The 16222-nt window shown below is 37.1% G+C and overlaps 1 protein-coding gene across 1 annotated transcript in view; it reads right to left on the bottom strand.

Moving 5' to 3' along the window:
* Window positions 1–4416: 4416 nt before the first annotated feature.
* The window catches only part of LOC104462949 (myosin-IIIa-like), a gene marked incomplete at its 3' end in the record, with an annotated part of 67687 nt that continues 55881 nt past the window's right edge, over window positions 4417–16222 (bottom strand). Inside the window, 10 exon segments of the mRNA XM_010075106.1 lie at window positions 4417–4564; window positions 6298–6508; window positions 7494–7620; window positions 11184–11298; window positions 11402–11500; window positions 12956–13158; window positions 13879–13898; window positions 13901–13955; window positions 14040–14144; window positions 15228–15344. Of these exon segments, the coding sequence (XP_010073408.1) occupies window positions 4417–4564; window positions 6298–6508; window positions 7494–7620; window positions 11184–11298; window positions 11402–11500; window positions 12956–13158; window positions 13879–13898; window positions 13901–13955; window positions 14040–14144; window positions 15228–15344 (1200 nt within the window).

The raw sequence follows: 16222 nt of genomic DNA, 5'->3' as shown, positions 1-16222 counted from the left end.
ACCACAACCCTTTGAGTGCGGCCGTCTAGTGAATTTTGACATTACACTTTTTACTTTTTATGGAAGGATCACAGATGAGAAAGAAATGGGAAGGCTGTCTTGCTGGACAGTGTTACCTGCAGATCGTGGAGCTCACAGAGAACTTACATCAGTACCTTACATGTAAGAGAAATACCTTCAAGGACAAGACCGAAGGTGCAAAAGTTGCACTTTGCTTTAATATTAACCTAAAAAAAAAATTGTGCCAGCCTTCATTACACTTCACTATAGACATATAAAAGAAGTCACTAAATTAGGAGCCCACATTTCCACCCAGACAGTGCAGACAGAGATGTATCTATTTGTCTCCACTGACTATTGGGAATCTAAAGTACCTTCAGCTTAAACTATACCTCCCACTTCAGCCTTTCTGTTAAACTAGGGAAAGGAGATTGCATTCAGGCCTAAAGGCCTTCATTCTTAAATGAAAACATTAAGTCAACAATACAGAATAAATTCTCGAGTTTTCCATATCAGCACCCAGACACTCTGGTCCAGCAGGCATCCTGTGTCTCAGGTGGTGACAGGACCACTATTCCTACTATTCCTGTCACTTCTAAGGCCGTGTGTTTGTAGGCCACACTTCCTAGGAAAGTAAAACTGAACACTTTTCAGATTCAAATACAGAAAAGAAACCACTGACAATGCTAAAAACATGTCACCTGCAACACTGAAAGTAAAATTTAGCCTTATAAGTTCATTTACTACTTGGCTTCATTGCTCAAGTTGCCAAAAATTATTCACCTTCCCTAGTTATATTAGCACTACTTATTAGGTTGACAGGGCTTAATTGAGAACTAGACTATAATAAACTGATTTAGGCCTTGACTTCCCAGAAGATATGTCAAATTTCATCTAATTGCATGTGGTATGGAATTGAACTGGGCAACACAGGGAAAGAAATGAAGAAATAATGTACTTCTAAGTTTTACTTCTCTTGAGGGAAGTATGAGAGAAATTAAATCTGCAGTCTTCCTTGGGTAGATCTACAGGGTCCAACACAGTTTCCTGTTAGAGATTTCTGAGATAGCAGAGAGCAATCTGACATGTCTGTCTGGCATTGCACAGGGCTGTGGAGAGATACTAGCCTGGGTGTCCAGCAACAGGATAGCATGACAGTCAGCTTGGGCTAATGAAAAGTCAATGCAAAGGTCTCAGTGACTGTTGGCATCAGCCTTCTAAACATGACTCCTGTCTTTTAGTGTTAAAGACACAAACCCTTACATGTGTGTAAAGTCAGGCAGAGAGGTCAGTGAAGGGCAGTGGTCATCCTATTATTTGTCTTCTACATAAGTGATATTTTGTATCAATAAGAACAATAATCTGCTGAACTTTTAGTTTCAGTCGTGATTTTAAAAGTATTTTCTTTTTTCCAATACATAGACAATTTAGGAATTATATTTTACAGTTTCCTGCAAATAGCTTTCTTGTATTTGTCTACAGGGAGGGCCTGTATTTACAATTAAAGTACATTACTGGTGCTAACACAGGAGAGTCCTTACAGTGAACAGAAAGAATTCTGAAGCCACCTGCTTTCTCCAAGAATGTTCTTGTGATGTAAAGCTGGAACAACCATGCTATAGATATGTGAAAAATGATGTCTTATAATGACTATGAATCACACTGCAAATCATCCCGTGCCATTGAGTTGTAATGCAGAATAATACATTTGTCATTTCCTGGCTGTGAAAGGAAGGGATTTACACCCACACTTGCACGAACCTAATCCATATAGCTCATTCTGCACTGCCGTCATAATATCTTTGGAGACTGCTACAAGACAATATAATGAGGTTTGATATAATCTGGTGTAGTGGTGTCATGTAAATTAAAGTAGACATCTTACTCGGTTGGTATTACAAGGCAGGATGTGGACACTTCTAACAGGAATATTAGGACTGGTATAAATGAAATAGGAATGGAAATGTGCATATAAGCACCAGAAGAAAGAGTCTTAGAGGAATGGCCTGTGATTTGAATGAAGAACATTTGTTCACAGCAATAAAATTGAGAAAAGTGGTGTTTACATCAAGACCAGAAAGCCTTCACTTGGATAAAAACACAGTGCAAACAGCTAGCGAGTGGAGTACCCTCTAAATCTGACAACAGGAGGATGACTGCAAGGTTATGGCACATCACATATGCCCTTCCTTTTCCTACATGCCCACCAAGGAAACAGACCATAGGCATAATGATGTATATATTCCAAACCAGCAAAACCAGATACTGGCCCTGCCTAAGGATTACAGAGGCTAAAATAAGGAAGGTTCTGAGGGAAAGAACTGCCCCGTATAACTGCTGATCCCTAAAGTGTGTAAGAGATCTGTCCAAAAAATATTTCAGCAAGAAGAACCTAAGAGATATGATGAAGACTTGCAGGCTGGTGTCCTTTATTCTCTGTGTCGCTCACAAATGATCCTGGCCAGACCACTTGAACACACACATCCTGGTGCTTTCTTGTGGGAGTGTGAGTCAATGGAAACTATCAGAGAATGAGTGTGAGTGGGTAAAATCAACATACTTGATTATTCTGTAAATAAAGATCACCTTCCCTTTCCATAAGGTCTGTAATTGTCATACAAATTTCCTACCAGGAGAAATGGGTAGACTCTATGCTGTCAAAATCAGAAGTTCATTTTTTCCCTCATTTTCTCAGTAGAAAAATAACCACCCTGACCTTGCTGCAGCAGGGCGCGTGCAGGACAGCAAACTGCTCCCACTAGATAGTGACACCACAAACCTCTGTATTAATATAAGGCCTGGCCAAAATGTTCTGTATTAGGATACCAGGCCTAACTGAAAAAGAGAAGGAATATTAAGACAATATTTGGGTGTACAGGGATAGGGTTAGGAAAGCCAAGGCAGGTCCATCAGCAGCAAAAAGACAACTGGGGAAAATATGGGCCTGCTGCTAAACAGGCATGGATGACATGGTTGATACACTTGATGCCTTCTTTATCCCAGTCTTGACTGATTATCACAGGTCCCTGAGATGAAAGGGAAAGCCTGGAGCAAGGAGAACTTACCCTCGGTGGGGGAGGATCAAGTCAGGGAACATTTGAGCAAAGTGGACATTTGCAAGTCCATGGGACCTGGTCAGTGCCTTGATTTGACAGGAATAAATAACGGTGCTGCAGTCTGTGCTATTTCCATCTTCCAGTTGTTACAAACAGCAGTAACCCAGTGCTCTTTTTGTGTGAATTTATGCACTTTGGAAAGAAGATGTCTAAGTAATTACAGTAGTTCAGGCTAATTTCTCTCTGACTTTTAGATGGTATTAAAGACAAGGAAATACTTGTGACTGAAAGTCTCCCACATAAATCTATAAAAACAACTATAAAGTCTAAGATTGCGAGACAGCATTACCTGAAATAATTGGAAACAGGATAAAACGCTGACCCATATTAAAAAAAAATTCCATTTTACACATATATATATATACATACACCTGTAGGCTGACACATGCATGTACACACCTGCATACACAGACACATTCCAAACTTGTATATGTCTCATCCTTAAAACAAGCAGTGATTAAAATGGACAAAAATACCTTTTCTACTAATAATTAAAATTAGTATTCAGGAGAATTTTTGTCTATGTATCATAAATACCAAGAATTTCAATAAAACAGAGAAGTATAATTTCACCTAAAATTTGACTTATTGTTCTGCTCATACAGAATTCTGGAATATTTCAATTTTCAGCAAGATTAATATTTTTCCCTTGATGTGTTATTTCTTCAAATAACAATATTGAATAATGATTTAAAGATAGTTAATTTAATTCTCATGGAATTATTTACAAAGTTGAGGTGATGTTTTTTGAGTTTTTTCACTCTCCGCTTCAATTTCATAAACTTATGTAATTGCAATTTTAGTCCTTTTCTCTGTTTTACATAAAATTATTTGGATTAAATCTATCATTATTTAGCTTAGATGGTCTGGTTCCTGAATAAGGACAAAACAATTGCAAGATTCTCAGTTTTTAATAATGGAATTTCAGTGTTCATTAAGCTTATTAGTAAGCTATTATGAACACTGCACTTTAAAAATTATGTTACCACTCATTTATTTATTGTAGAATCATACATTACATCACTTATGTTACTCCTCAAGAAAACAACATTGCATTTGCATCAAACCTATCATAATCTGGTTGTGTTGCTTAGATACTGTAAATTTCAAGTTTAATGCATTTTATGTAGACATTTTACTTGCAAAGAGCAAGCACTGCTTCACATAATACATACTCAGAAAACATTTGTTATAATTTGCAATTTACAACCTGTTATGGAGAAGGAACAGTGTAGTTTGTTGAGACAAGATTTTATATGTTCAATAATATTAAATCTTTATAAAAATACTCAACACATACCTGTTCCCAGGCAAAGACATGTTGATTGAAGTAGAACTGAATTTGTTCATTAGCAATGTTGATACAAAGTTGTTCAAAGGAATTTTTTTTGAAATTCTCAAAGCCAAAGATATCCAGAATTCCAATGTTCAAACCATCATCATTTCCACTGCAAAGATTAAATAAGCTTTCTATTGTTGTACCTTTATTTTACAGTCACTAGCTTCATTATTATTTCACAAAAGGAAATAATGGGCCAAATCTGTATGACAGTTAAATAGGATGATTTTTGCTAAACCAGCTATCTCTTAAAATAACAATCAATTTTTGTTTGAAATACAGTACATGGAAATAAATTCAAAGATGACTGCATTTGCAGACCAGATACATCAAATCACATAATGACTGAATCAATTGATAAGTGTATAGAGGATTTAAGATTTTATTTTTAAATTAATATTTGTTAGCTATTATTCTATTGTAAAAAACTGACTACAGTGCAGGAACAACATGGAGTTCTTTTTGTTTCTCTTGTAATGAAACAGGCTTTACTCACCAGCATCTTGAAATTAGAGATTGCTGTCATTAAACATGATTCCTTCATATTATTTATTCACAACAATTAAACTGCTTATTTTAACATGAAAGTCAAAAGAATGAATATCTAGACCTTTTATGCATCTAAATAACTACTTTAAGTATTGGAGTGTGGTATGAATTTAAATTAAGTTCCAGAGAAGTACTACTAGTAAAAACTTCAATTTGAAATTTCAGCTAAGGCACTCAGAGATAAGTAGTCATTTCTGCAACTGGAAAAAAGCTCTAATATTTGTGTTTATTGTCTGAAAAAAAAATTAAGAGGATATAACTGAAGTTGACATTAGCATTTTTCTTAGATAAATTAAAAAGAATAAATCACATTCTATCTATAAAACTCTTTTGAGGGTCTATCTGTAACCACCTTTTTTTTCCCCCCCATAAAAAGTGCAGGAAATCAGATCTGAAGAATGAGCCTCAAGATACTAATGAGTAGCACTTGGACCTTTTTGAGAAGTTGATCTCAAAAATGGAAGCATTTTATTGTGGACGGATCAAAGGTATTTGCTGATTTTGACCTGAATTGATGACTATTTTATCTGCCTAGAAGTTACATTTTTCATGATTAGACTGCTGAAATTTGTCTGTCTCATTCCTTCCCAGAGTTAATTACAAAATAATAGCAAATACAAATTACTGCCATAACCAAAGCAGACTTCTGGGGTTTTTTCTGTAGAGTGAACATTTCAGATCAAACTTTCTCCCTCCTCACCAGCACAATAAGTATTCAATTTCAAAAGGGCTCTGTAACAGGCAGTGCTGCATGCACTTTGTCCTGTCACTTACTGATTAAAGTTCTGCTTATTGCTGTTCTGCTGTAGCCATACATATATGGTTATATATAATATTTGAAAGTTTAGACAAAATTTTGGATTGCAGCCTTGGCTTTCCTCTGATGTTTTAAAAAAAAATATATGTATCCAGAAAATCCAGATTTGCAAACCAAAGCTATTTGTTATTGATATTTCACTTCAGGCAGTCATAAGTTTGTCCCTTTTCACTGCTATTACCAGCCATAGAGGGACCTATAGGATCTACAATATAAGCCACATAATTCCTTCTTTGATTAATTTGCAAAATGTGCTATAACCTCACTCCCAGTATCTTTCCTGTGTGTGTGTGTGTGTGTGTGACTGCCATCCATACCTACTGTATTTTCACTGCATACTAGGAATAAGATAAATGCTTTTTTAACATGGTGGTGTCATAAATAAAAACGTAACAGAGAAAAAGTAGATGAGAATACTAATAGACAATATTATTCCCACAGAAAATCTCTCTTTATCCTGGAAAAGCTTCTTTTACCTTAAATGTTTGTCAGGTTTGAGTAAGGTGTTGATGCGATTGACTATCCAGCTAAAGAGGCGCCCGTACAGTGCTTTGGCCATAGCATCTCTGACATCAGTGGCTTTTTCCACAGTGTTGGGCCGAATAATTGTTTCTCCTCGAGTCACTACACAGTGAGAGGTGAGGGCCTCTTGCAGTTCATCTGCCTGAATACACAGCAAGGACGCACCTAGGAAGGAAGGTCACAGGCCCAGCTCAGAGGCAGACTTTGGAAGGAAAAATATGCATTTTTGCAATCAAGGCTGCAAGTGCAATGTATTATGAACAACAGACAAATCAAAGTCTGGACTAATGAGGGTGTTCGCACCAAACAACTGTCAGTATCTAACTTAGTCACCAGCCTTCCTAGCTTCCACTGCAGTCAATGGGTAAGTGATTCAAAGAAGAGGTCTTTAGGTTCTAAATTGCTTTATCAAGGAGGCAATTTCTCCAAACTGTCTATGGAGAAATGCTAGGGCATCTAGGTGACTACGTCAGGAGTATGTAAGTTGTGAGGTGTGAATATCGGTGTGAATATCCCTCTCAGTTACAACCCATTTGTGTAAGTCATTGCTGTCCTCCTTTTGCTCCAAAAAAGGGTGCTTCTTTCCCAGTTGCACAATATTTTCTATCTATGCTAGGAAAATGTGTATAAAGATAGCATGAAGACTTCATTATCTCCCCAGCTGTAATTACTGAGGAAGAGCAGCAACTTCCTTGAGAATCTTTGCTTCTTTCCCTCTTCTTCCGCCCTGCAGCCTACAATGTAAGGTATCCCTTCCAAAGAATTACTGAGACATATTTCAACAGGCACACATGGGGAAAAAGTAATGAGTATCTGAGAAAGAAACTGGGGAAAAAACTATTCAAAGTGTTAATGAGGTTCTCCATCAAATGTTCGAATAACCTTGGAAAAATTCCAAAGATTTTCTTTTCAGGCATCTGCAGTATTAGTCATGTTTCCTGAATGCCACTGAACTGGTTAGTCAAATAAGGTGCATAACATGGATTTTTTTTTTCTTTTTGCATTTGAATTCAGGTGGGCTTGGAATTAATCTGTCTTCAGCATTTAATTTTTCTTGCAAAATTTCCATGTGACTATAGTTTGGCCATAAAAGTAATTCACTATTAAAACACTAAAGGAAATCATTCTTAAATCAAGAAAAAACACTCACAATTCTCAAGGGCTACTGGATTGGAAATGTTGCTCTTGTCGATCATATGTTCAGATACCACTGCAGAAAATTCAATGTTACCCACATTTAAAATGGCAGCCAGGACACTGTACACACTTCCAAGTTCCTGCAAAGTATATTAAAAAAGATCATAGAATCATAGAATGTCCTGGGTTGAAAAGGACCATAGTGATCATCTAGTTCCAACCCCCTGCTGTGGGCAGGGTTTCCAACCAGTAGAGCAGGCTGCCCAGGGCCTCATCCAGCCTGGCCTTGAATGCCTCCAGGGATGGGGCATCCACAACTTCTCTGGGCAACCTGTTCCAGTGCCTCACCACCCTCTGAGTGAAATACAACAACGAGATGCAACACTTAACAGCCTGACAAATATGTCACTTTGGTTTGGGTGATGAGCACGCACGTGTGTTCTTTCGGAAGTGTGGAACAATCACTGTCTCTCTCTTGTTGCCTGCCACGCGCCCACTACTTTTCGGAATACTTTCCTCAGTAACTAGTCCCTGTTCTGTACTCGGCATAGTCTTTCAAGTGTAAGACACCCAAAGAGGGCAAAATATAGACTAATCTCTCTTCCATACTTGTTGGCAGGACAGGATTGACATGGAGCAGGGGAAGCACAAAACAAATTCAAAAGATTATTTATATCCATTCTTCATTGTGTCTGCAGGCACAACTGTGTCTAAAAACATAATACCTAGATCAACAAAAGTATAAAAAAACCTGCATCTACATTTCTTAGATCACGGAAACACAGGTACTCCAGGTAATAGGTCTGCAACAGCTCCACCAACATAATCAGAAAAAATTTCACTGGGAGAAGAGTGAGACCTCACATCTCTGATTTGGAAGAGCACTTTGCCCTTCAAAATGTCAGTTAGGAACTGTGTACTCACCAAAGCACTTTGGTATGGACTTTGCCTTAAACATATTTATATTTCAAATTATTTAGTAGGTTCTAAAGAGGGATTCTGCCTTGAAAAAGGGGTAATCTTAGCCTGGACAATTAAGTGGTATATGCAGTAAACTATTTTAAGTACTTACATATATATATACAAAATCATATTTGCAATTAATGAAATAATGCTTTCACTGCAAGTTTGACTTAGATTTGAACTGTGAATTTTCATCTGAACTGTGAATGTTTATCAGTGTACTTGATGATCTCTGAGTATTTTCTACACAGAAATGCTGAGGTTTTCCTGTAAAGCAGAACAGGTTTTAAGCTAGGACTCTATGATACTATATATTCTGAGGCATGCAGTAACAGCATATTTTATAAATAGCAGGTTTATAAGTTTTATATAAGTTTTATGAGAAGAAGTTTTGTAAATTTGATTGGTCTTTTATAACAATGTACTGTTCATAATTGCACAGCATTTTAGCCCTAATATTCAATAGTTTGCTGGTACCATGTCAGGCATCGTTTATTCAGATAAAAACCTTAATTATTTTGGAACACTTGATCTTGGTTTCAACACTTTCAGAAGTTAACCTAGCAGTTAATACATTAATTATTCCAGTGACAGCAAGACAAACTAGATAAGCTCACTCTAAAACAAATATGCTCAGGATGACTGGTGCACAGTTTCCCTAGGTTTTAAGCAATCATTTTAATTTTAAGCTTAGGAACACAGATGAAATGCAAAAAAATGGATAGCTTAACTTCTGCCATTATTCTGTACAGTAGCTGCTGACATTTTTGTGCCCTTTTCCAGTGTGTTTGAAATATGGCTTGATTTGTCTCATACAGCATGGGTATTGTTCACCCCAGGCAGTCCTTTCCTATTAATTTTGCCATGCAGCCTGAAATAAAACAGTGTGATTTTAAGACAGCAAGACTGACAGTAGTTACGATTATAGCCTGTCAGTCAGTTAAAAAAAAATTAAAAGGAAAAAGCCTTGTTTAGGTCTCAGTTTTAATTGCAGTGGAGAAGCTATTCTATCCAAGGTTTTCTGCTAATAAAACACAGAACATGCTTATATCGAACCTCCTCTGTGCACTGGGATGAATGTCAAAGATTAAGGCTGCATTACTAAAAAGTGAACTTAGAAAAGTAACTCATGGTCTTACAGTATCATTTTCTCACTGAAAATAAATTGTCTCTGCACATGTATTCTGTATCAGAACCTCAGCAGGGGAAGAGGACTTCTCTGTTCCTTCACTCTTGCAAACACAGCCTCAGACAGACAAATTCACCCTGCAGAGAATGTAAGACAGGCTAACCTGAATGGGGCTCACATGTAACCACTGTTAGATTGCCTGTGATACTCAACCTGCTTCTGAAACTGTCAGGGTTCTACAGGTAGATGATTCTTCGCAGGCTCAGCTCATGGTGGCTTGCTGAGCTAATCAAGTGAAGATGCACGCTAGAACTGCACAATGCAGCCAGTGACCTAGTTCTAACTGGATCTTCAATATATAAGGAAGGTCTTCTCTTTTGGATGATCAGGATTATTGTTTCCATCCATCAAAGTGAACAAAAGAACTGAGAACAAAAACAGACTTGCTGCTTTCCATAGTACAGGACTTATCAAGGTCTCTGGTGCTGTGACAAAACTGCTATCAGTGCTGAACTGTGCATATCCTTCCACGCTGCTTCTGGAAAGGTGAAAGTACAGGTGTGAAAGGATGTGTGATATCATAGGTGTGATACTACTAAGTGCAGTTGTGAATAAGCATGTAGAGGACAAACAGAATGAACTCCACTGCTACTATGGTGTAATGCAAGACGAGTATGGAGGAACAGAATAGGTGAATAAATCTGTTCTGCTAGCTATTCAAATATTTACACTGAGGGAAGCCACAAATGTTCAACTGAAGTGTGCAGTTTTCTGCGAAAAGCTCCTTACAACATGGAGTGTTGTCAAAAAAATTAAACCATACATCCATTCTGCAGCACAAGTGCTGTATTTCACAGATACTGTATGGATCATACTCCTACTATCGTTTATGATACATAAAGTCAATGGTAAACTACAGCTGTGATGTACACTTCTCCTAAGAAGAGAGAACTAGGGTGCAGGATGGGGTTTCCTTCCTTTGCATACTATTTAATAAATCCAGAGGCCTGTTTTCTTTTTTTTTATTGTAATTATAACAAAAACAGCCTGAGGAGAGGGGTTTAATGGCCATGATATGAGATCATAAAGAAAGAATGGGTTCAGTTAATGTTCAGTCATGAGATTCATTCCAAAGGGATGTAAAAACTCCACTCAGCTTTGCCCCTGGAATTGTGAAAATGTATCGAGTTCATGAAAACTCAGATCAACTCAATGAATTTTTAGAACTCTCACCATGGACTTCATCTTAAAACAGAGCTAAGGCTCATAGTCACAGGCCTAGAATTGTAGGCTAATAACTAGTTACAACATAATTTTCTAGAAATCTAATTTGCAAAAGTCTTTCTCCCAATTACTCAGCTGTGCTGTGTTCACTGCTTTCAAGGGCTTGTTGACTAATACCATTTTATTAGTTTATCAGTGCTTTGAAACCTTAAAAATTTAAATGTGGTAATATAGCAGTAAGTTGACCATGCAATATCTTAAAACATGAACACACTGCTGCTAAAGGAAGAAAAGAATAAGGGAGATTATTTGCACACTTTATATAAGGTTTTCGTGATTAAAGTAGCCATTACAGTTCATTAAAAAAGAAGGATTATCAGCACTCACCTCCAGTGTAAAACCTATGACTTTGAAGCACTGTTCAATTAATTCAAACTGAGATTTATAAAAGCTATTGTTCATGAAATCTTGCACTATTCTGAAATGATCATTTTGCAGATATCTGAAAGAGTTGACAGATACGGAGTTAGAATGTAAATGAGGTTGAGAATTCAACAACCCTGCATTTCTTAGTAATCAATTTATGTAAAAATAAACTGCATTACCTGGGAGGTCTGTATTCTGGCAGTTTATAATGTGCCAGTTTTTTCTTTTCTGCCAGACCAGCATAAATATAATAAAAAATATGGAAGTTTTTCTCTCCTCTGAAACAACAGAAACAAACTGGTTTAGTAATGTAACTATGTTACATTTACTGATGACATATATGCTATTATTAAATGTTATTTTAATAAGAGACAAGATCATGCAAACTGACAGAGGACTCTGAAAGAAGCTTTATTACACAAGTTTTTGTGAAGTCAATGTGCTTTCTGTGCCATTGCGTGTTTGTTCTGAAGCTGCCAGGGTGGCTGCTCTGTGCAACAAGCAGCTAAATGCTGTTCTGCCTTTGATACAATTGGTAGATGCTGGGTGAGATTTACACATTGCTCACCCACTCGCATTAAATGGACTGCTTAACCTCCAATTATTTTAAAAAATCTTCTGACCATGGGAGGGCTGTAAACTCCTGATTTAGTGAATCCCATATATTTGCTGTATCTTTTACCCCTGAAGCAAGAAAGCATTTTAGCAGACATTCAGCAAAAGGCCTTATGACTTGGCATGCTTTGCCTAAAAGTTAGGTGCCCAAACTCAGAACAGAAGGTTTATTTTCACATCCAAGGTTCCTGTGTACCTTATGAGGAAGAACTGGATGCTTAGGTGCAAATTTGCAACCACCACTGAACCCTGAGATGGCCTGAGATTTCATGATGAAATGGCAAAAAGGAATTGTGTTCAAACCTCACCATTTCATAAAATTGCCTCTAACTTTAAATTGTTTATTGAAACATTCCAGGGAATACTTAGTTCTTCATGTCACAAATCTACAACAGGCAACAAGGTCATGCAGAACTACCAAAAGGATAAAAATGAGTAAGATATCAGCAAGGGGGAAACATTTAAAACAGTGACAACGTTCCTGTCTCAAACTTTGTTTTTCCTATTGTTATTATGGCAGAAATAGAGTTGCCAAAACATTTTTTATCTGAATGTGCTATATATTAGGACAGAGAATAAATTTCAATAATTTAAATTAATTGGAAATGCCATTTGATTTTTCTTTCATTTTATAATACACACATGACAGAGATGGATCTGTACTGTGTTTGGTCCATAACCTTTTGTAACCAAATCCTACTAGATACTCCACAATGGAAAACAAGCATTTGAAAATAAAAGCTACAATACTAGAGGAAATGTAGAGGAATTAAATCAAAGTGACATACTTAACACAATCCTACAAACTTACCTCAAAATTCCACAAAGGAATTTATAACTTAACTATAAGAAAGTTTTTAATTCTTTATGCATTACAATACATTTTATTTATCACATATACATTTTATAAGATTTGTTTAACTAACCCAGGAGGCAATGAAAAAAAAATTGGGAGTAGTTTTGAGCAAGCTTACAGATTTATAAGCTATTCATACATCATTTACAAGAAAAGAAACCAGTACCTTATTCATCTTTGTGTTTTGTCCCAAGATAATTCCCTGCATTGTAGGCCTGCTCTGTAAACCCCAAATTAGGTCAAGTATCATTTTTATACTTACACTGCCTGATGGACAACTCTGGATTTTTCAAGGAGATACTCTGAAATCTGAGCTCCTACAACAGTGCCACCACAAGTGAATTTCATTTCTAAATATTTTCCAAATCTGCTTGAGTTATCATTGATGATAGTGCCTGCATTTCCAAATGCTTCTACAAGGTTATTCACCTGGAGGATCTTCTCCTGTAGAGTCCTGTTATTAGCCTGGATATGAAAAAGATATTGCTTAAAATTATCATTCAGATACATTAATTCTTAAGTGCTTCTTCCCTCTTCTAGTTGGTATTGTGAAGCAAGACATCATCAGGGCAGCCATTCCCATGCGAATCATATGGGAAGAAAGGCATGTATATATCGTGAAACCTGTCAGAATAGCAACATAGCAATCTGCAGGACTAATGTCTGGCTGGAAGAGATAACACACATAATGATAATGACAGCACCAGAACTAATCAATTTATCTGTTCTAGCACTCTGAGATGGCCAGCCTGCTTTTAGGATCCTTGATAGAATCTGCTCACTGCTGTGCTCCACCAAACCAATAAATCAGTTTGCTTGCACCTCACTTGGGAAATCCAAAAGTGGCATTTCATTTAGACAGTTACAGTGGTCACTTCCCAGAATGACCATGTCCCACTGACTGCAATCTGGCTGTGGAAGGAGGTGAAAAGCTAGAAGAGGATTTTATTTAGTACAGTTTCAGTCACTTGAAGACACTCCATTGAACAAAGAATGGACTGAAGAAGTCACAGCCCTCATTGCAGTGGATACTTCCTTTCAGAATCCCCAAAATACTGCCAACCATCAACATGGTGTTCCAATCTGATCTTACAGTAGTTCTTTGGAAAATGTATTACAGTCTGCCCCACCACCAGCGCCCTGTCCATAGGTACAATCAGGCAAAGCCTCCCCTTGGAAACCCACCTTGCCCAGGACAGTGAGTCCAGAAGATGGGCACTTTGCGTCTTGCCAGCTCCACTTTCTCCAGAAATAACGATACACTGCAGAGAACAAGAGCATGAGTCTGAGCTCATTACATACCTCTCAGCCTTGCAAGGGATATAATTAAGACACCTCATCTTTACCTGATCAGAGTTGTATGTCACCATGGACTGATAACCTATGTCAGCAACAGCAAAAATATGAGGAGGGTTGGCAGTCCGTTTGGCTCCAATATACAATTTGGAATGCTAAGTATAAGAAAAATTAAAGCATTATCAGTGTCCCTTAACTTTTTAAAGTCAGAGTTTAGTTTTATTTTCAGTGTACAGTATGCTGAGGTTACAGCAGTGGCATTTTCTGAGGGAGCTGTTACTGCACTCACTATACCACGAATTTGTATGTACTTGTTACTATAAGAATTGCTAAAGAAGATGAAGCACAATTTTGTATTATGTCAGACATGATTATTAGAAGAAAATTTAATGTTGCCAGACATCAAGGACTAGCTTACAATTTCATTTTATTTGTACTTCACATCCTCTTATTATTTCTGCATGATATTGCTATAAAAACTTAAGATCTTTTCTGTGCCTGTAGTATCTGATAATTAATAATGCCAAATTATTGTATGACCAGACTTTCATATCTGTCCCCTTTTGTATATATTCACAATAGTTAAAATTTTACAGGGTTGCTTTGTGAACTGTCTGATCAATTAAATAGCTATGGCTTCCCCAGCTCTCTTGGGAGGAAATGCCTGCAGCAACCACCTCCAGCCATTCACAGAAGTTATCCATGGGATGTTGAGAAGGAATGCTGCCTCCCACAAAGAGGGTCAGAATCACTTATTTGTACAGATACTACTTCTGAACTAGATGCTATGGGCAGCTAGTGCCTTTACACTCTGTGGAGTTCTAGTCAACAAATCTCATGAAGTTTAGCGTAATTCATCTCATCCTAGAATGAATGTTAAGAGTCACTAGAAGAAGAATAACCTCAAAAATCCTATTTCTAGCCATTGATCAAAACGGATCACTTTCTCAGATATAGCTGTTTGCACTTTAGACAGGATATAGACATGATCTACACTGTAGACATAAAGATATCAGAAATTAAATTTTTTGAAGTTTCTCATATCTGTGTTGAAATTCAGCACATGAGAAGGATGTGTGTCGATATGCACTTGCAGGGGCAACTGTATTGGTAATTCTGCTTTTCAGAGTGAACTGAAGTTAATCTCAAAAATGGTCTTACCTTATACTTAACACAAATATTCATATTTTAATGGAAATCAGTGCTAGTTTAAAAGAACCAAACCTAGATTTTCACACCTGTGAAGAATAAATATCTATGTTCCGAAATGGATTGACAGCAATGAGAATGTCTCCAACATAAGTGTAGATCTGATCCTTGGCGTAACCCTTCTGCAACTGCTCTGTTACTGTATTCTGATGGAGAAAGAATAGCAACATTGAATCACATGGAGGAAAAAATAATATTAGGAAAATGTATTAAATATTTATATAGTTACAATGAGGGAAGGTATTAATAATCAGGAATACAATCGATCGTGATCAAAAGTGAGTAACACTTTCAAACATACTGGCATTCCTAACTTCTTGTGTCCAAACTCACTTTGAACAATATATACTTCCAGATTCCCAAGTGGCTGCAGAAAAATTAGTTAGTAAGTACTGCTTTAATTCAATTAATCAAAGGTTTCCATGAGACAGTGCTGTCATAATTTCTAACACTACAGCTTCATGTAACTCATCAAGCAAGAGCCATATGCTTGAATTCATAACTACCATTACAGCTGCTCTAACTTTACTCCCAGTTATAATAAGAAATAGACGTTCAACTGTTTGGATCCTATTCACGTAAACAATCAGGCATCTTTCTGTATTAACGACCAGTCCCTGCTGGGATTGTTCTTTGCTGCTGCAGAGCCAGTTCTCCCTGAATCAAGAAAAAAGAAGGGTCCACTAGTGGCATACCCAATTTCTTGACATGATTCCCCTCAACTTCTTCTGCATGCAGAGATCAAAACAGGACATAGAGCCGGATGAAGAAATTCAAACCAGCCTTGAGACTATTTTGAGGTACATGTGAAAATATTTAGGTGCTGGAACAGAACGACCAGCAGCAGAGGACTACAGAAGGAATTGCTTTCCCTCCACATCCATCTGTCCACAGAGCTGTGCACTGTGTTCTGGTTAATGCACTCAAAACCCGAATTCTCAACAGCTGAAAAGGTTACATTCCCTTCACAGGAAAACATAAGGAGAAAACTTTAGCTTTCTATTGCCTTGATAAACTCTTCCCT

The sequence above is a fragment of the Pterocles gutturalis genome, unplaced genomic scaffold (genome assembly GCF_000699245.1).
Source record: "Pterocles gutturalis isolate BGI_N339 unplaced genomic scaffold, ASM69924v1 scaffold8232, whole genome shotgun sequence".
Classification (NCBI taxonomy): domain Eukaryota; kingdom Metazoa; phylum Chordata; class Aves; order Pterocliformes; family Pteroclidae; genus Pterocles; species Pterocles gutturalis.
Note: the sequence above shows the minus strand (reverse complement) of the source record. Positions and strands in the feature narration are given on the sequence as shown.